The 19,192-nt window shown below is 50.9% G+C and overlaps 5 protein-coding genes across 5 annotated transcripts; 2 read left to right on the top strand and 3 right to left on the bottom strand.

Annotated features, from left to right (window-relative positions):
• Positions 1-862: 862 nt before the first annotated feature.
• Positions 863-2,659, bottom strand: LAJ45_04848 (uncharacterized protein; the record flags this gene model as incomplete). The annotated part of the gene is made up of 1 exon (XM_046114424.1): positions 863-2,659. One exon carries the CDS (start codon positions 2,657-2,659, stop codon positions 863-865), a length of 1,797 nt encoding a protein of 598 aa, XP_045972450.1.
• A 2,828-nt stretch (positions 2,660-5,487) lies between these two features.
• LAJ45_04847 (uncharacterized protein) lies at positions 5,488-7,061 on the bottom strand (the record flags this gene model as incomplete). The annotated part of the gene is made up of 3 exons (XM_046114423.1): positions 5,488-5,817; positions 5,866-6,404; positions 6,485-7,061. 3 exons carry the CDS (start codon positions 7,059-7,061, stop codon positions 5,488-5,490), a joined length of 1,446 nt encoding a protein of 481 aa, XP_045972449.1.
• Positions 7,062-8,058: 997 nt separating this feature from the next.
• Positions 8,059-8,547, bottom strand: LAJ45_04846 (uncharacterized protein; the record flags this gene model as incomplete). Its single annotated transcript, XM_046114422.1, has 1 exon — positions 8,059-8,547. One exon carries the CDS (start codon positions 8,545-8,547, stop codon positions 8,059-8,061), a length of 489 nt encoding a protein of 162 aa, XP_045972448.1.
• Positions 8,548-14,608: 6,061 nt separating this feature from the next.
• Positions 14,609-16,082, top strand: LAJ45_04845 (uncharacterized protein; the record flags this gene model as incomplete). Its single annotated transcript, XM_046114421.1, has 3 exons — positions 14,609-14,743; positions 14,831-15,649; positions 15,777-16,082. The coding sequence occupies 3 exons, from the start codon at positions 14,609-14,611 to the stop codon at positions 16,080-16,082; spliced, it is 1,260 nt and encodes a 419-aa protein (XP_045972447.1).
• Positions 16,083-17,669: 1,587 nt separating this feature from the next.
• On the top strand, positions 17,670-18,383 carry LAJ45_04844 (uncharacterized protein; the record flags this gene model as incomplete). The annotated part of the gene is made up of 1 exon (XM_046114420.1): positions 17,670-18,383. One exon carries the CDS (start codon positions 17,670-17,672, stop codon positions 18,381-18,383), a length of 714 nt encoding a protein of 237 aa, XP_045972446.1.
• Positions 18,384-19,192: the final 809 nt, after the last annotated feature.

Genomic DNA, 19,192 nt, shown 5'->3' with positions numbered 1-19,192 from the left:
ATGCACGCACGACGGACGGGTATGTACGGTAAGGCAGAATGAAACAAATGTAGGACGGTAGGTGTGAAATGGATGAATGCAACATCACCTCTTCATGTCGTGACTTCACGTCATTCCCTCTCACTCGAGCACGAGCGCGCGTGGTGGGCTCACCCTACCTCCCCTAGCTACCCTACCCAACCCTACCTTGCTTTCTTGCCTTGGTCGGTCCGCGGCATGAGCCAAAATGTCGCGGGCTTTGACGGAGGCCCAGGTTTTTTTTTCGTGTGGGAATAGTGAGATATGAATGCCGTCAGACAATACCGAGGGCCGGGCTCTCTGTTCTTGGAATTATTATATTCTCGCCTTTTCTTTTCGAGGTCAGCAGCCACGCCACTGATCTGAGGGAAAAGGGGGCTAAAAATAGCAAGCGCCTTGGTTCTGGACATTCGCCATAACCTTGAGTCTTGAGTCTTGTAGAGGGGTTAAAGCAAATTGCCAGACGAGAAAGATGAACGAGAATTGACTAGGTCTGGGTAATAGACCGGCGTGTTTATTGCAGCTCCCTCCTTCTTTAGTCATAGTATCGTCTCTGTTGCGTGGCTCTCATCTACTCTAGAATTGAATATCCACACCCCCCAGTCCAAGAGTTGCTTTCCCTCTTCCCTGTATTTCCCCGGATGCTTGCAGCAGACGTTCTGCTCCTGCTCTACATATCAGATCGATCCTGATCGCAGTAGATATCCCCCCACCGGCAACCCCACCCCCCTTTCTCCTCTTCCATTTCGCTCTGGTTAACCCTCCGGCTTCAAGTTAGCACGCTAGACTCCGTGAGGAAATTACCCGGGAAAAGAAATACCCGGGCCCCTCGGCATACGTCTGATCATCTTGAAAGGACATTTGTACGTACGCTTAGTGTACTAGCAGCGATATCGATATCCCGGTCTATCACAAATAGCTGCCTCTCAGTGTAGGCAATCGGTTTTCCTCTAACAACATATGTGGTGCTGTTACCGAAATTCAAGAACATCGGAGACCTCTTCACAATCATACTTTCCGGTATGCTGAAGGTTCCGTCTTCACTTCTTTCAAGTGTAGGCCCAGGCGCCTCCAATGAATCATCCTGGAGATTCTCTTTAGGTCTTTCGACTGATATAAAGTACTTTTCTGGATCCAGGCCCGGGTCATCTGAATCAATTCCCCATTCCCCGATGTTAACGGGATGCTCGGTGCCTACAGCCATTCTTGATTCTTCAAACGACCCCGGGCCGGCTTTAAAAGGCACCATATAAGTGCCCAAGGTCGCAAGGCTCATGGCAGCTTCCAATTGCTTTTCATCACCCCTCACCAACCTCACTCTGCCTAAATTGCCTCTTTTCCTGTCATTAGCAATGCCCCGAAGATGATTTAATCTATATATCAAGTCCATATTGGGGTATGGAATTCCTCTTGCTTGATAATAAGCCCTTTCTTTTCTTCTTTTCTCGTCGAAATAGTCAGTATTATGATAAATGACCACTCCATTGAACTTGTGGGATAAATTCAAACGACGCAGAGATATGGCGAGCTCGAATGCTAGAATGAGACTGGCAAGGCAGGCTCGTACCAGAGTTGGAGCCACCAACGTTAACTTTGGATCAACTTCCTTTGGTGCCTTCATCCTTTGTTGCCTCAACTTAGGTAGGCAGTAGTAAGTATTATATACGGATTGAGGAGCAAAATGAACCGCAAAGCCATTCTCCAAAGTGAGCTTACCACCCACATCTCTACCGACACAGGTTCCAACCGCGCAGATAGATAACGCCTCCCCTTCGTAGGTAAGCTGTGTTGTAGATTGTCCAAAATGAATAGGTGAAATCCGTTGTTCGAGGGCTGGAGTGGCTACAATGCTGAACATAAGATGAGGATACATTTGAAAGAAATCCTGTCCTAGGCAAAGTTCGAAACCCTCGCGGTCTGGATCTACTTCTCTTTTCTCTGGTTCACCGTTTGTTTCTTTTCCCTTTCCCTTTTCTTCTCCATTTCCGTTTATTTCCCCTTCCTTTCCCTCTAATATTTCTCCGTTACCCTCATCTTTTTCTCCCCCCTCGACTACCTCCGTCTTTTCTTTCTTGCCATCCCTTTCCTTCTCGTCCATCCTTTTCTTCTCAGCCGGCGTGATAATTGAAGGCTCCGACCCAGGGCTAAAGAACTCCGTCACTAAGACTACATCCGGCATGTGAAAATAGTGATAACTCTTCTGCTCCCCCGGCGCCTTCTCCTCCACCTCCTTCTCATTTTCCACCATGAAGTGGACATCCATCAACCCATGAGCCACCAGCTGCGGCGTGCAGGGATTCCTCTTATCCCTATCCTCCTCCAACGCATCTCCCAGCGCAGAGGTGAAGAAATAGAGCCGTTCACCCCTATAGACGAACCCGGAATCAACCTCCACGATACGGCCCTCCCATACGAATCTTTTCGGAAGCTTACGAGAGGCCTTGACAGTGATCATACTGTGGGACGTAGTTTCGCTGAAGAAGCAGCGTAGTGTCTGGGGGGACTTGGGCCCGCGCATGTCGATACCCACGGGGATGTGGGCGAGGAAGCCCTCGAGGCAGTGGATGCGGCCGGTGGGGGGTGGGAAGAAGTCCATGCTGAGGTGGATGATTTTGGGGGTTGGCATATAGGGGCGGACCATTTTGTGATAGAGACGAGTACGAGGGTTCCTATATAAGTTTGCTAATTGGGTACGTTGCTGTATATATTGGCGTTGACCGAGGTGGACGGAGAGAATGGCAGCTTAAACAGGATGTTTATGGATTGTGGGGCTTGGTGCGCCATGGAATCTATCGAGAATATGACGTGGCCACGAGTGGTTCATTTGGTAGATTTTTAATATTTGGCAGGATTAGAACGTAGAGTTTAATTAGTCACTGGCGGGCACTATTACGTGACGTATATCCACGAGCGGTCCCCAGCCGCCCCAGCCCACCCATGAATTAAACCTATACCGCACTTACTAGGAATACTTAAAATTCAAGAATTCAGTGGTTAGTTTACGAATAGTGACCAGCCGACACCCGACACTCTTTCGCCTATTCCCATCCCAGACTACGTGCTGATTCCAAGTAACGACAAAGGTCTCAATGTAACGAGACAAATTATCTTTCGTCATAGTCTGTACTCCTGTGGCAGCAAGCCCGCGCACCTTTTGGGTGGCTCTTCGATCGGATGAGAACTTTTTCTCGACAAACAAACTCAAATCTAACCCCTTCTCATGTAGCTAATTTAAGAATCATGGTATATCACTCGCCATGCGTACATACGTCATTGGGGACTTGTGGCTTTTTTTTTTTGTTTAATGGGACTTGTGGCTTCTACTATCGACTTATAGAAGTACACCCCCCAAACATATACGTTTCAAGTGCTTATCCTATCAATCAGCAAGACACGTAACAGTATGTGACTACATAGGCATATAGACTAGGAAGAAAACAAGTACCCTCCTTCTAGTGTGGTCGACGAGTCGAGTCCGCTCGAGTTCACGGCTCGAGCTTTGTACTCGAGCAAGGACGAGCAGGAGGGGCCACGAGTCGAGTTTTCGCGAGCACTTCAGAAAAATCGACTCGAGTCCCCTCAAAAATATGTTTATAGCCTACATAGTACCTAATTAGGCAAAGTACTGAAAATGATATTTGCGAAAAATTGATCTTTGGTTCCAATTTGACATAGTGGCCTTTGATCTATCAACATATGCTAAGATCCTATATGATTAAAAGACTCGAGCAACTCGAGTTTCCTCACGAGTCGAGCAGAGCAGGCCTCGTAAATCAACGAACTCCTCGAGCCAATCCTCAAACTCGACTCGATCGGGCTCGCCGACCACACTACCTCTCCTCCCCCTTCCTCACTCATTTGTTCTCGCTTTCTTGATCACTCTATAGTTCTCGTTTCAAATCGGGTGGTCACCGCTATTGATAACAGCGACGACAGTGTTAATACAGATATAGTTTCTTATGATTCAGGGGGTAAGGTTTGTTCTGTGCGCATGTGGAGATATTGAGTGATCACTCATGACTTCGAGTATAGACTGTCCCTATTTTCCGTTGTCTCTCAGCGATTCACTAGTCCCTAAGTCTGAACTAAGTTATTACAACTATTCTTTAGCGGGCTTACCTCTTTCTACTATCCTCAATTGAGTCCGACATTTCAAGGGCATTTGCAGCTGCGTATGTAAATTGCATGGCTCATAAAAGTACACCACCGAACAGATACTTTTCGAGTGTCCTGTTTCTCAGTAAGACACGCAACAAAGTACGTACAGAAATAAAATGCATGCGGAGGGAGAGGACAAGTATCCCATCTTGGCCTTACTGTCATAATTGGCTTCGTACTCCCCTCAACTCCCTCTTCCCCATTCGTTTCTCTCTCCATCTCTCTATCACTATCATCTCGGGTATGTCACTACATGTAGTATAAACCAGGCAGTATTCCCCATTGCCCCTTTGAGTCCTGTCAATGCTCCTACCCGAAAGCTAGCAAGCCCATATCCTACAGGCCCGGGCTATCACTTAAAAAACGGGCTTGGTTTTATTTCCGGTCCTGAATGACACGGGTGATGGCATGTACTTCCCGGTTTGAAGCACCCGAGCCCGAACTAGCTCCAACAACGCATCGCTGGATTTAGAATTAACCTCGAGCCAAGAGCCACGGTATTCCTGCTGGTTACCTATTGTTGGAAAACTGGATAATTACTTAACCTCTCTCCGAAGCACAGTATGAATGGGCCTCGTTGTCCATTTGGTGGGAGTCGGCAGTACCTGCATGCACGGGTCAGAGATCACTGGGGAGATACTATCGATGTTAAAGCCTTTTCTGTTCTACCGGGTTCCTGCTTTGAACATGAAACCCTGGATCTGTATCCCATATGCACAGTCCTTTTATCTGGGTGGACTATCTTGGGCAATGACACTCCCAGTACTAGAGAGGTTTCGCAGCGTCTTTTCAGATAGGAGGTGCGCATACAGGATGCAGGACCTATGCGCAAAAATAACCAAACAAGAAGAGAATAAAAATGAGGTTTTGCTTCCTTCGCATCCGACAATGCGCCAAGTATGCCTAGGGTGAATTGACTACTCTCCTCTGGGAATTCTTGTAGGTGTAGTTACGCGGAAACTTGATGCAGCCCTTAAGCTGATACATCCGCTTATGATATACTGATGCTTGGTATCCGACAACGAAAAAATTGACCTACTTGCACATATGAAGCCATATGTGTGACTTTATGCACCCTAACTATGCGAAAACCTCGTTGTCGGACGCTGCGAAACCTCTCTAGTAGCGTCACCTTGAACTTTGCTACTGCACGAGGGATGCATATTCGGGATGATTTCAGACTCGCTACGTTTCAGCATGTAGCACTACGAGACAAACATCTTAAGTATAAACCATTACCATTACCAATATTATCATTACTAATCTCGTCCTACATACAGACACGAGGAGATATAAAAAAAAGTATACACTCTAAGGCTGAGCAGCAACAACATACTGCTTCTCCCTACTCAACCCGCTCAAAACATCATTATCCAAATGCAGCGTATCCTTCACCACCTGCGGCGGTGTGAGTGCCATCCACTGCCCCAAACTCACATCTTCAAACTGCGGCGCCTTCAGCACCTCGAGCAATACCACATCCTCATCCCCGATATTCTCAATGTAATGCCCCTGGTCTACAAGGATATAGCCCACGTCCCCCGCCGCATAATCAAATGTTCTTGCCGACTGTGGGGCATCAAATACCGTGATTCTTGCCCGGCCCGAGATGAAGAAATTCCATTCATCAGAATTGGGATGCTGGTCCAATCAGAATCTACATAGAAGGGAAAAGGGGGGGGTAGGAACCCAATGCATCTCCCTCATAGCACCCGGCTTTATCGTCACCACAGCGGCCGCAATACTCGTACTCGCTTTGAACGTCCCCGAGTCCACGACCTTGACACTACCGCCCGGCACCACCATCGGCTCTTGCCGCGACAAATGGAAACTAAACGGCTCGGGGATTGTGCCCTCGGGGCTTTGCACCGCATCCGCACTCACATTGACCGCCGGGGGCGTCCCATTGAATATATACAGCTGTTCCTTTGGCACCTCGTCAAACGCCTTGATGGGGACTCCGAAATTCTTCGCCAGGACCTCGCGCGGCGTGTGTGAGAACCACTCGGTGATGAGGAACGTGTCGTCCTCCGAGAAGGCGCCGTCGTCAAAGACGAGCAGGAACTCGACGCCGTTCTCGAGCGCCTGGATTGAGTGCGGGAGACCGGAGGGGAAGTACCAGAGGTCACCCTCTGACACGTCGTCATTAAAATTGCGGCCCTGCGCATCAATCGCGGAGATTCGAGCACTCCCGTTGAGGACATAGGCCCACTCGTTTGCGCTGTGCCCTGCATAAATACACACATCAGAATTAAGCCACCCCCACAGAGAGCTGCGCCGGTCATGAAGTATTATATAGAGAGGTTACAATGCAGCTCCCGATACGCATCCGGCCCCAACCTCATATCCACCCCCGCCATCTGCTTCGCCGCCGGCAACACATCCACATTCTGCTGCCTCGCCCACCCCGCGCCCGTCATGCGCGTACTCGACAATCCCATCGGCCACTTTGCCTGCTGCACATCTCCTTCATCTGTCGTCGGCCTCGCCAGCGTGTCCGGGTTCTGGCGGTCATACGCCGAGTCATGCGGCCCTGGATCATTACTCCCCATATCCCCGCGGATTGGCTGCGGGTCGGTCACATTCAGGAAGTCGAACGACTGGCTTGCATCGGCGGACGAATTCGAGGCTTGCCCGGGGACGAGGTCGGGGTGGGCGTTGATAGTGTTTTGCGTGGGCTCTGCACTAGCGCCGGGCGGGAGCGGGCCGGCGAGGGAGGCGGTGGCGGTGAGGGCGCCGGAGACGGGGATGGTGTGTGTTGCGTAGGCGGAGGGAGGGGGCGTAAGGGTACCGGTCCCGGCGGGGATGCTGAATGCCAGGTCGAGGAGACAGAGGAGGGGGAGGTACTGGTATACATATCGAGAACTGGACATAGGGAGCTGCATGTTGGGTAATTATTTCGTATATAGATAGCATTCGAGGATATTCAACTCCAACTCCACAGATAGGCCATATATAAAAAAAACCCCTTCCATGCCGGATCGTCATCGCCGCTCATGTTCTGTGAAGAACGTGTTCTCCGAGTGCAACTTTATGACGTGACATATACGCCAAGCACCGCGACTACCGGCAAACTCTAATCATTGACAGGGCTACGGCCCCTGGTAGCACACCACGCGGTGATGTCAGCACAGCGAATATAAGCTTTTGCAGTCGACTTGGCACTCACTCATGCACTCTAAGGAGGTGGTGGGAGAAGGTCTATTTGTGGAACGGTGGAGATAGCGATAGAGATATAAATCCTGGACTGGGTGGAGGTCTGGTTCGAGTGGTAGAAGCAGCAGCTAGGGTAATTAAAAGAGGCAAGCTGCAATCATGAGCCGTGATTCGGCACCTGTACCCCCCCCATGCACCAACCACCTGCAGCAGGCACGAACGCGTCCCCCCACGTACCCACGAGCAAAAAAAGATGATACCCACACGTGATTTCGTTTTTTTTTGCGTTTCTGCCTGATACAAATAAAGCTGCATAGAGTACATGTAAAGTGAAAATGAAAAAGAAAGAAGAAAAAATAAAAAACATCCAATATGTATATGTAGAACTCCGGCTATGCAATGCACCCCTCCCCCCCTCCCTTTTGCCCCCGTGACACCAGTTTTTTGATTTATTTACAACCCTCCGGGCCTGTTCCGGCCTTAGATAGAAAACTATGATTAAACATTAAATGTCCCCTCCTCCCGCGCGCCCGACCCCGAGCCATCCGCGAAATATCCGGCCACTAAGGCATGGCGCTCTACAAGTTGGATCGTCGCGTATCCCCCCGTTTTATGATGCCAGCCGGCCGCATACCCGGTTTCTGCACGGGTACATCCCTCCAACAACCCCCCCCCCTAGCTCCCCATCCCCCTCCCCCGCGCCCACCCACGCCCCTTAACCCCTCGCTACGCACACTGCGCAACCTGCACCCTCTCCAGCCCCACCCCCTGCCTACAGCCCAAGCCCGCCTTCCCCGCCGGCGTACCACCCCTACTGGCACTCAGCAGGCCAAAGATCGACTCGCCCAGCCTGACAACCGCATCCCTCACGCCGTCGCTGCCCTCGTCGATCAGCATGCGCATGATGGGCTCGCGCAGCCTGATGACCGCGTACAGGAGCGCCGTGACGCCGTTGCGCTGCGAGTTTGCGTCGACGCCCTTCTCGAGCAGTAGGCGCACGAGCTGCTCGTGCGCTGTGCCGAGCGCCCACAGCAGCGCGGGGCACCCGTCGAGGTCCGTCACGGCGGATTGGTGCAGGAGCGGGGTGAGCATTGCGGCGAGGTGGCGGTTGGTTTGTAGGAAGGAGTTGAGGTCGGGGACGGGGAGGTGCTCGGCGATGATGAAGAGGAGCTCGTTGGGGAGGTTGAGGAGGTGGGAGGGGGCGGGGTTGGTCATGGTTGCGTGTGGTTGGGTTGTTGTAATGAGTAGTAGTAATAAGTGGTAATAAGTGGTAATAGTAATAAGTGGTGTTTAGTATGATGCTGCAGGAGTGGTGATAGTGGGTTTGAAGGTTGACGGTTAAGGAAGAACGAGCGTGGATTGGCGCTGACTGGCAGGCAGACTGTAAAGCGAGTGAATGAAGCAAGGGAGGAAAGAAGGTATGATTGCGCACTCGTCAATCGTTGATCTGGTTTGCCTGAAAGCTATAAAGACGGAGACAGTAAAGAGGGGAGGAAGCGGGTTCAATAAGGGGCCCACCTACATAATATGTAGGCAGGCAGGCAGGTTTGGTTATGTACTCTATGTGTTTGTGCACCTACGGAGATGCCCCCTAGCTGTTGCCAAGCTAGCGTCTACACGGCTCGCGATTTAATCCGATTTTCATCCAGGGTCTCAGCTTGAGATCTCAAGGGGTTTCAGATACAATTCCCAGCTCCCGCGGGAGGCAATCATTGGCTCTCGATAGTCGTGACACGGGCACACTCGAGGGTGACGGCTTGTGCCCCAGGGGTAAAGTTGGCTGGAAATGGTTTAGCGCCCGAGATATCTAACTTTATCATAAACCCAACCAATCCAAGCAGTATCTCTCATCGATGGCGAAGAAAACGTACATAGCAGTAAACTTGTCCACAGTGATAAGGCAGGCAAGTAAGTCTGCGACTGAGACTGTTTTTTTTTCTCTTCCAGGACAACACATACTGATAGACAAACGAGTCTTTTTTGGAATCATACGAGAGCAATGACACGGTGTATTATTGTTAGATCTTCCTAAGTTTCCCGACGCGTCAAACGTGTCCTTCGTAGGTGGGTGAGATGATAGACGGTTTGATTCCAGATGAGGTACTAAAGCATCGTTGTATCAAATACCTAGCTGTGATGTTTCATGACTTGTACAATTGTGGGTTCTCGTTCGGAGGCTGCAAATGCATGGAGACGGCGCCGTTTACTAGTAGTGCCGAGATCTCGGCATCGTTAGTAGTTTTATATAAGCGCGCTCATATCGAGTTTAGTGCCTCCAAATGGCTTGGGTTTCTAGCCCTGTTTTGAAAAGCTTGTAAACTTTAATCTTCATAAGGATCTAGATCCAGATCGTGAATTGGGCGACCTGTCCGGGGACTGACCCGCTAGACAGCGGGCCTCATCCCGCCCGTGTTGATAGCAAGAGTTTAAATAGCCCCTGCCCCTTTGTTCAATATAATCATCGCCGGGATTCGAAATTTTGGATTGCACGGTGACAATAACAGCTTTCCCATTCGTCAACGTGACTGTGGAGACCAAACCTTTACCGAATGCTGTCGACTGCGGGGAGCTCGCGGAAATTATCGCGCCAGCCCAAGTTTATTTGAAGTTATACACAGTCCTTGGTATATAAACTCCCCAAGATACATGAAGGGTTGAGGTTGAGGAAGGATAGCGGTATATATGCAGGAAACGCGTGATAGCTATATATAGGCGTGACCGGCCCGAAGTGACAGATGAAATCTTCATAGGAGGGTCACAATCCAGAATCTTAGTCTGCACAGAAGCCAATGAAGCCATGAACTGTGACCTGCTCGTCTCCGGGGATCCATCGTTGAGCGACAGGGCCCAAAACCAGGAATAGTAGCGCTGCAAAGCTTCTAATAGGTCAGTCCGGGCTAAACATTGGCTTGGCCCTGCCCGGCCTATAAAACGACGGCTTGGCCTTGCCCGGCCCAAGCCAACAATTGCTGCCTGCACCTTCCTAGCAAAAGATTTCAACGGGTTTAGATCTTTATAAGGGAGATTTCGTTGGTCTTGTACCGATTATTAGAAAGGCTAGCCAGCCAGGCTGACCTTCTCACGTTGATGTGTGGTGGTGATTTGAGCGACTTGACTATTACTGCTAGACTAATCAACAAATATCACGGAATAACCCAGACATCAGTTTGAATTTACCTGGTTATCATCAAACCCTTCAGCCCTGGAGCCGACGGTTAAGAGTTGCCGGTTGGTGAATCAGACTCTGTCTGTCACGTCAAAAGGCTGGAGTCGAACCGCCCGGGAAACTTTCCTAGAGCGGCTCCTCCGCCAGCTGGTTCATATATCCGTGAGTGATGAGCTGATGATGAGACAACATGGATAGTAGTAGAAGGAATTCTGGATCAGCTTGAGGGTTAAGTGTAGGTGTTTAGTGGTGGTGGTAATGGGAGGTCGTTGAGCAGAGTTACATGTAGATCAGCTAGCGCTGACAGGCCACGATGCCGCAGAACAGCTATACAGGCTACGTATATACGAACCAAAGTTAGCATTCAAACAGTTCTGTTACTCGTTTATATACACCCGTCATTTGTGTAACTATTTAAGCCCCATGTTGGCCTGAACATTCGATGGCTGGGCTGATAGGTATGTCTCTGGCCGGCCGCCCTGGCCTGTACGAGCCGAGAGATTTGATAGAGATTCGAAAAGCTCTACATGCACATGTAGTGGTCCACTTCCTCAACAGGCCAACTCGCTTAGGGTATTCAGTTATTATAGGAAACTTCGATAAAATTGTAATAGGTCTATATTGAGATATTAGTAGCCTATGATCAGGACAAGACGAAGTACAGACTTCGATTCCTGAAACCACTCAGGGCCGGGTCGACTGCGGCAGAATTTTACGGTTTACTCCATTTATATTGTCGCACAAATTAAGCTTAGGCCCTAGGCTGGAGGCGAGTTATAGGTGCTGGGACTGGTTAGGCTACTTATGATAAAAAAAAACTGGGCAATCCCACTTAGGAATAAGAAAGACAGTTAACTTGAGCTACCGGAGTTCTGGGGGGGGGAGGGGGGAGCAAAATCGCTCAAGATAAAAACGCAATCCACCAGGGAACAGAAACTAAAGCTTAGTCTACATCTTACTTCCTTTCCGCATCTCTTTACAACACATGTGCCGCCTAACCACCAACACACCTAGATATCATCCAACAACATACATCCTTGAAGGAGCTCAATCATCATGTTTCCCCTAGCCGGACAGAATGTCGCCACCCGCAGTCTCGCATATTAGCGGGAGTCTCCAACCGAGATGGGGTGAGACATCGAGGCTCACAAGCCAAAAATCTATCACCAATAAGTGTTTCTCAAGAAACCCTATGAAACAGATAGAAGGCTCTTTGACCACGTAAGGTGCATTTTCGTGTTTATCTCGCTGATTCAGCTCCTAAAGGCTAGGTGGATACCAGTTTGCGCAGGCTTGTAATAGTTCGTCCGGTCTAATGATCTCGATAGTGGAAATCCCCCACAAAGTCCAGGGAGCTGGCTCGTAGCATCCTGTGGCTATACCTGTTATAAAATACTCTGTCTTTGGAAAAGAGGAAGATACTGGGCTCAATACCATTAGTGGAATTTGTAGCTATTACGACGTTTAGGGAATTTTACATAGGCGTTCCTGAGTTAAACAACGCCCTTTCTTGGACGCATTCTCGCAGAAAGGCGGGTTTCTAACCTTTCCAGATCATACACACGCCTCCATCATAGGATATCTTGCATTTATATGCAAGGTATATATGAGTAGTGATTACCGCTATTTCTTTCTAATAATTGAACACATATTGTTTCCCATTTATATATAAGCTACGCCTATTTGAGCATCACTGCAAATGGGATTATTAGATCACGAAAGTCTACGAACAATGATCGGCGTATAGCTTATCAACCTAGGTTGGCCTACCATGGCCTAACTAATAGATGCAGCCCCTCGACCCCGTACGTCACAAGGAGAAATGACTTAGGATATCATTATCTTTGGATATTTTGTTCTTTGCACTGCACCAGAATACAGTACAATCTCGTTATAAGGATATTGTTTATAAGGATATTCGGCCTATAAGGATATATCTTAGGTCCTAATAGGGACCACCTTGGGTGAACTGGGCACTTATAAGGATAAATGGTCTATAAGGATATTTTTGGATGCAAAATCGTCACATTTCCATATCCTTATAGCGAGATTGTACTGTAGCTAGACCGGATAATAGAATGAGCTTAACGGACCGGATCGAACAAGAACAAATTTTGAAACTCCGTTATCGAGCTCTATGCCACTACAGGTTGATCATCAGGCAGCTCAGCAGTACCGGCTGCATGGACTGCCTTTGTCTTAAAACATTATGGTCTAAGAGTTCCCAACGTTTTGGTTCTAGTATTTTCTACTATGGAAAATTCAAGTAAAAGCATCTCAACGTATCAATCGACTTATGATCCTCTGGAAGGAAAGGGGTTTACTCGAATTTTTGGTTAATTACGTGAACATATATTGGTGCTCTCCATATCAACACAGAACGTACCTGGATGGCTTTCGCGGGCTATTGTCATATTGCTACTGACAATATATCACTGACAGGCCTAGGCCGGAGAGTTGTGGTATATGCCTACGTGACGCCGACTACCCCCCCCCCCCCCCGGGGGGGGTCTATGGTTGATGCCGCCCTAGACATACGAGGTATCAAGGCATATACCACTCGAGTCGCTCTCAGAAAATGATTATCAAGAACGCCAAAAAATCCAACCCAAGTAAAGTATATGCACCTAATGAAACCAACCTCAATTGATCAATATGAGCTCTGTAAGTATATATTATATTCCTACTTAAATTAAATTATGAGGCTATGAATGTAGTTAATTAAGATCATAATGAATGCTATACATTTATCTTACAGTCACTCGCTCTAATCTCTAAGAATAACTTCAGAAAATTTCACTATCAAATGACGTATATCCCATCGAGCTATAGGCTTCTATTCCTCAGAGACCATGAGAGAGTAGATTCTGACGGGCCAGGCCTAAAGCCTATTCCCGGCAATGAAGGAGAGGTCTATCAATACCTCTTTCTCATGGGCCTGTTAGCTCGTCGCCTACTGGCATGCAACGCAGGCCCTTGGTACTGCGAGGTAGGTCGCCAGATCATAGAGTGTTAATTTCGGACTCAAGCTTGGGTCCAACCTACAAAAATAATGCTTCCTTGATGAATTCAATATCTTCTAGCTAGATGAAAGCACTGAATAACTATATATGCCAGCTGCGATTGCAGCTTGATATAGAGCCAGAGGCTGGCTCGAAGTGGCGCGGGTTGTGAGGAAACCCCAAGCCCGAAGTTTGACTCGTACTAACCGCTCCCGATAATAGCGACGACCATATTAACGCAGCTATAGTATTCTTACCGTTCAGGGGGCAATGTTTGTGCTGCGTGCATGTAGATATCGAGTGATAATGTATGATCTGAAACATCCCCATTTCACGTTGTCTCTCCAATCTCTAAGCTAGACTAAATCATTGCAGTGGTTACTCCCCTCGGGGGACTGGTTAAAATACTATGTTTTGCTGGATCAATACATATGCTCTCCGGGAGCACCGAGATAACCACACACCAAACCCCAACTATTCCCCCGGATGAGTAGACTGACGGTGGGATAGTGGGAACGAGCTGCATGCACCAGGGGGGCATTTGGTTGACCCCAAGCGTTGGCACAACAACCAGATAGTTCTTTAGACCCTCGCCACGTGACTAGCTCCGCCGGCAGCTATCGAGTGCTTTTTCATGATTCGCGAAGTGCATCACGTGACTTGGCGGGATCCTACTGCTGCCAAGATGACTTCTCACGATTCCTCCGAGAACATTCATTGCCTACTCTACACAGCCTTGATACAACTTGAATATCTCGAGGCAATTCTTTGTCGAGATCGAGATCTCTCTCTGAGTCTGGGTGTCATCCCTGTACGCGAGCGTTAAGTGGTTGAGTGCGCACTAGACCTCGCAGCTCAATTGCAACCTCAACCTCATCTCACGACATTCACGACCCCTCACGACACTCTACGAATTGTTCTCACAACAGAAGCCTGTTTGATTATTTCATCTCTCTAGGCAGCTCTTGCGCACTTCCAAGGCTCTCTAGTGAACCAAGCACACTCCTCCTAGACTTTCCTCACCTCTGTGAGCAATCCCCCGAAAACCCACGGCCACTAGACACAGCTCCATCCAGGACCACAATTATCCCCACCACCCCCCACCACAATGAACAAAAAACGCGACACCGAAACCCCCAGCTCCACGACCACGCCCAACACCACCACCACCACCACCACCACCGCGCCCACCCCACGCCCACTCGACCCCTGGAAATTCCCCACCGTCAAAGCCACCATCGGCGTACGCCCCCCCCCCCCCTCCCCCTCCCTCATCACACACCCACACTAACCCCCCCCTCCAGCCCTCACTAACACCCCCTCTCCCCAGCCCAACAAAGGCTCTCCCGGCGTAACCTACTACGGCGCCTACTTCTACCCGTACACGCCCCCCGGCGTCGACCCCGTCTTCGCCGTCGTCGGCGGCCGCGAAGCCATCATCGCGCGCCCGCACCCCTCCCGCGGCATCGAGATCATCCACTACTTCCACGACGACCTCTTCTTCCCCACGGAGGCCCTCTGCTCCGCCTGCTGGACGCGCTGCACACGCACCGGCGCCCCCCTCCTCGCCGTCGGCGGCGCAGCGGGGATAATAAAGATCATCAACATCCGCACGGGCAAGGTGCAGCAAACACTCGTCGGCCATGGCGACGAGATCATGGAGATCCTTGTCTCGCCGATAAACCAGGACATCCTTGCGTCGGCGTCCGCCGACTCCACCGTGCGGCTGTGGAATATTAGCGCCGAGTACGAGCGCCAGCCGTGCGCGCTCATCTGCGCGGGGGAGGGCCACCGCGAGACGATCCTCAGCATCGCGTTCCACGCGTCGGGGCGGTACCTGCTGAGCGGCGGGATGGACCACATCGTGAATCTGTGGATCCTGCCATCGGCCATGCCGGCAGGCCGTGACGACCCGGTGGTGCTGCACTACCCGCATTTTGCGACGAGCATGGTGCACAGCAACTACATTGACTGTCTGGCCTGGCACGGCGACGTGGTGCTGAGCAAGGCGGCGAAGGAGAGCCGCATCGTGCTGTGGTCGATCCAGGGGTTCAACAGCCGTGTTGATCCCAGTGTGTGGGGGGCGCCGCCGACGACGCATGAGTTCCGTGAGACGCGGAGCGTGTTTGGCGCGGGCTTTGAGAGGCTGGTGATGTTTGAGTGTAGGGATACGGAGCCGTTTTTCATGCGCTTTGGGTTTTGGGGCGGGAGGGGATGCATCCGGTGTTGGCGATGGGGAGCACGTTGGGCAGGGTCAATATGTGGGATTTGTGTAGGACGGAGATGGGGAGGAAGGAGAGTGGTGGTGGGGCGGGGGCGCGGGGGAGGGAGGAGAGTGTGGGGAGTGCGGGGGCGGGGGGGGAGGGGAGGCACCCGTGGCGGCGGCGGCGGCGGGAGGAGGGAAGGGGAGGGTGAAGGGTGGGGATGATGTGTCGGATCCGTTTGGGCTGGTGAGGCCCCATCACTTTTTGGACATTCCGAAGGTGAGGAGTCCGGTGAGGCATATTGCGTTTAGTGTGGGCGGGGAGTATATGGTCATGGTGGGGGAGCAGAGTATGATTACGGTTTGTAAGAGGTGGTAGTGCCCCGGGGGAGGGAGGGGGACCGGGGGAGGGTAGATGGGTTGAGTTAATGTAGTGGTTTTCGGTTTTCTCTCTGTTGATTGCTGTGCTTGGAAGCTGTGAGCTCGGGAATGGAGATAGCGTTGAATATACCAATCTCAATTACGATCATTGACCTTCCAAGGAGAAGCCATAGAGATATATGTATGCTCCCTTTAAACTTGTCAGGTGAACTAGGTTCCGAATCGATATATACCGATATCAAATCTAAGTTGGGAACTCAAGAACTATGGGCTCGGGGCTCGGTGTAACAACCTAGTTAAACCACCTCCGATTGCTCAACCAGCAGTCTCCTACGAAGGGGGAATCGTAGGTATGTGTGGTTACGTTCTTTATATATAAAACTTAGGGCAATTCGTCTCAGGATCTCATATGGAACAATTGCCTAGCTAGCTGTAGGATTGGTTGGACCAATCGAGGTATATTTAGGCATAAGGTACATACATGCACGTATATACTAGAGGTGCCTTTGGACAACTTGAGGGACTTGGAGGTGTGCGTATATGTCTCGTTAGGTACATGTATGAATATAACCCGGACTGCCGGCCTTATGGGCCATGGCCACATTGCAATTGGTTTACAGATAGCTAGTTGGTATACGTTATATATTCCCCGGAACAGTTCCATGAACAGGCGGAGCGGTGGAAATGCTTACACATTCAACCCTGCCTGACCATGGATCTATGGATGAAAGATTGGGGGGGGGGGGGGCGGCGTGACTGTGCCAGCACGGTTTTATCCCTGGACAGATGTTAAGATACGTTATAAATAGCTTCGTGGCTGCAACTGGTTTAGCATGTATGTTAGTTTTGATATACTATACGTAAGGCTGCATGCGGCAATCCACTTAATCCAATCATCACCATCATCATCACCCTCATCTTCTTTCGTTCGAGAAATAGAGCAGCAGAGTCTGAGACATCATTTTTTTTGGCAATTAACATTCCGGCGGAACCTCGACCGCCAACGAACAGCCTAGATTAAAGCGCGCGGTATCAGCTTGATACTGTTGGCCAAGGCACTGGGTGCTGTTTGCATTATCTAGTCACAGTGTCACCTGAATACGTCGCTGGGAATGAGCCTTGAAGTATCTCTGACTACGTCTCTGTAGGTACGTACATTTACTGGTCATCGGGGTACATCTCTTTTGCATGGGTTAACTTGTTCTTTGGTTCGGTTTGTAAACCTGATGAGTAGCTGAATGTGACTCACAGCTGCAGCGTCGGTCTGGTATGACAGGAATCTCAGACATTGCTTATGGTTAATTGGTATGTTAGAAACCTTTCAATTTTGAAAGGCTTTTGCTCAGCAGGCAGCACACACGATATCTGGGTGTGAGATCAGGCTCTACCGCCCTTGCCCAATGCAGCATAGACCGCGAGTGACAGCCCATGACGCCCAAGCTCGCCTGCTGACATAATCGCGCCACTGATTGGCCACCTTAACAACCCGGCCCATCCCCGCCATCACCGACATCACCGACATCACCGTCCACAACCACCACACACAAACCAATTGGCCGCCGCATCAGCCATCAGATCCGCCGCCATGCATCCCTCCCTCCGTCTTCTCACTGCGCGCCTGCCCGCCTTCTCCCCCACGGGTCTGACGGGCCTCCTCACACACCCGAACCCCCGCCCCACGCTTATCGCCCTCTACAACCACACCCTCACGCTCCTCTCCCGCCTCCCCGCTCACTCGGTCTACCGCCAGTCCGTCGAGAACCTCACCCGCCACCGCCTCGCCATCATCTCCTCGGTCCAGCCCGAGGGCCTCGAGGAATACCAGCAGCAGATAGCTGCCCTCAAGCAGCAGCACAAGATCGGCACCGCAGGCACCACCGCCGACGAACTCGACATCGTCGTCAAGCAGGCCCGCGTCCTGCTCGACGCCTTCGCCTCCGAGCACATCCCCACGGACAAGAACATCCGCGAGTACCACGCCAACGAGCACCGCCGGTGGACGTACCCGCGCGGGACCGGCGCGCCGCCGCCAAAGCACGGCGAGGCGGCGCAGCCCATGGAGACGGCGGTTGTGGGCGGTGGGGACACCACGCCCTTTTTGCCGGTGGAGCCGCCGTTGACGGCGGAGCAGGTGGCGGAGGTGGAGGCGCAGTTTGGCGGCGGCCTCATTGAGGAGGTGGTGGACCAGGGGTGGGCGGAGCTGAAGTTGGTGAGCGCGATGGAGGAAGCGAGGGTGTGGGAGGAGTTGGAGGTTGTGCCGGGGGAGGGGCAGTGGGTGGGGTTTGAGAGGAAGCCGTAGTAGATGCGCTGCAGTGGGGTAATTAAAGAGGGGGGATCCGGATGGTTCGGAGGGGGTTAAATAAATAAATGGCTAGAGGTTCTGGTTTTCGTGCGTGCTCGCTGTTTGTAGGTAGCTGAAAACATTGCATATATCAGTCTTCCGTCTGCGATCTTTCTCTGTACCATCTTTCTTTCTCTCTTTCGTCTTTTCTTTCATTCGTTCCTCCATGTTGATATACAAAACCCGAGTACCCCTATACAAAAAAAAAAACACTCTAATCATTGACCCCCCCATTGACCCCCCGTTGACCCCCGTTGACCCCCCATAACCTCTCCAAAATCCAACCAACAACCCACCGTCGTTACGAATAACATCCACCAAAACCGCTCTTCAAGCCGCGGTAGTGTAACCGGTAACACAGCCTGCAAAGCGTCACGGGGACGCAGGCCATGGCGGTTCGAATCCACCTCGCGGCATCATGGTTATCTTTTTTGGTGTGCTGGGGGCGGTAGGAACATTTTACGCTGCTTTTTTTTTTTTTGGGGGGGGGGGGCGGTTTGTGGGGGGCGGTTTGTGGGGGGGTGGTTTGTGGAGGGGGGAGGAGTGGGCGGGGGAGGATTGGAATGTGGTGTTAGAGGCGGACGTTATGGCGGACGGTTTGTGGTTTGTGGAGGGGGGGGGGGGGGGGCGAGGGGGAGGAGGGGGTTCGGCTTGCTTCATTAATGCCAGTTTGGTATGTGGCCATCAATTATTCTACGTATGGTTTATGTCTGCTCAAGCTCTTGTCTCTACCACGCATGCGCGTGCTGTACCGTGTTCTGGTAACA

Source organism: Morchella importuna (assembly GCF_003444635.1).
Source record: "Morchella importuna strain M04M26 chromosome Unknown Morimp01GS012, whole genome shotgun sequence".
Taxonomy (NCBI): domain Eukaryota; kingdom Fungi; phylum Ascomycota; class Pezizomycetes; order Pezizales; family Morchellaceae; genus Morchella; species Morchella importuna.
This window is presented reverse-complemented; position numbering and strand designations above follow the sequence as displayed.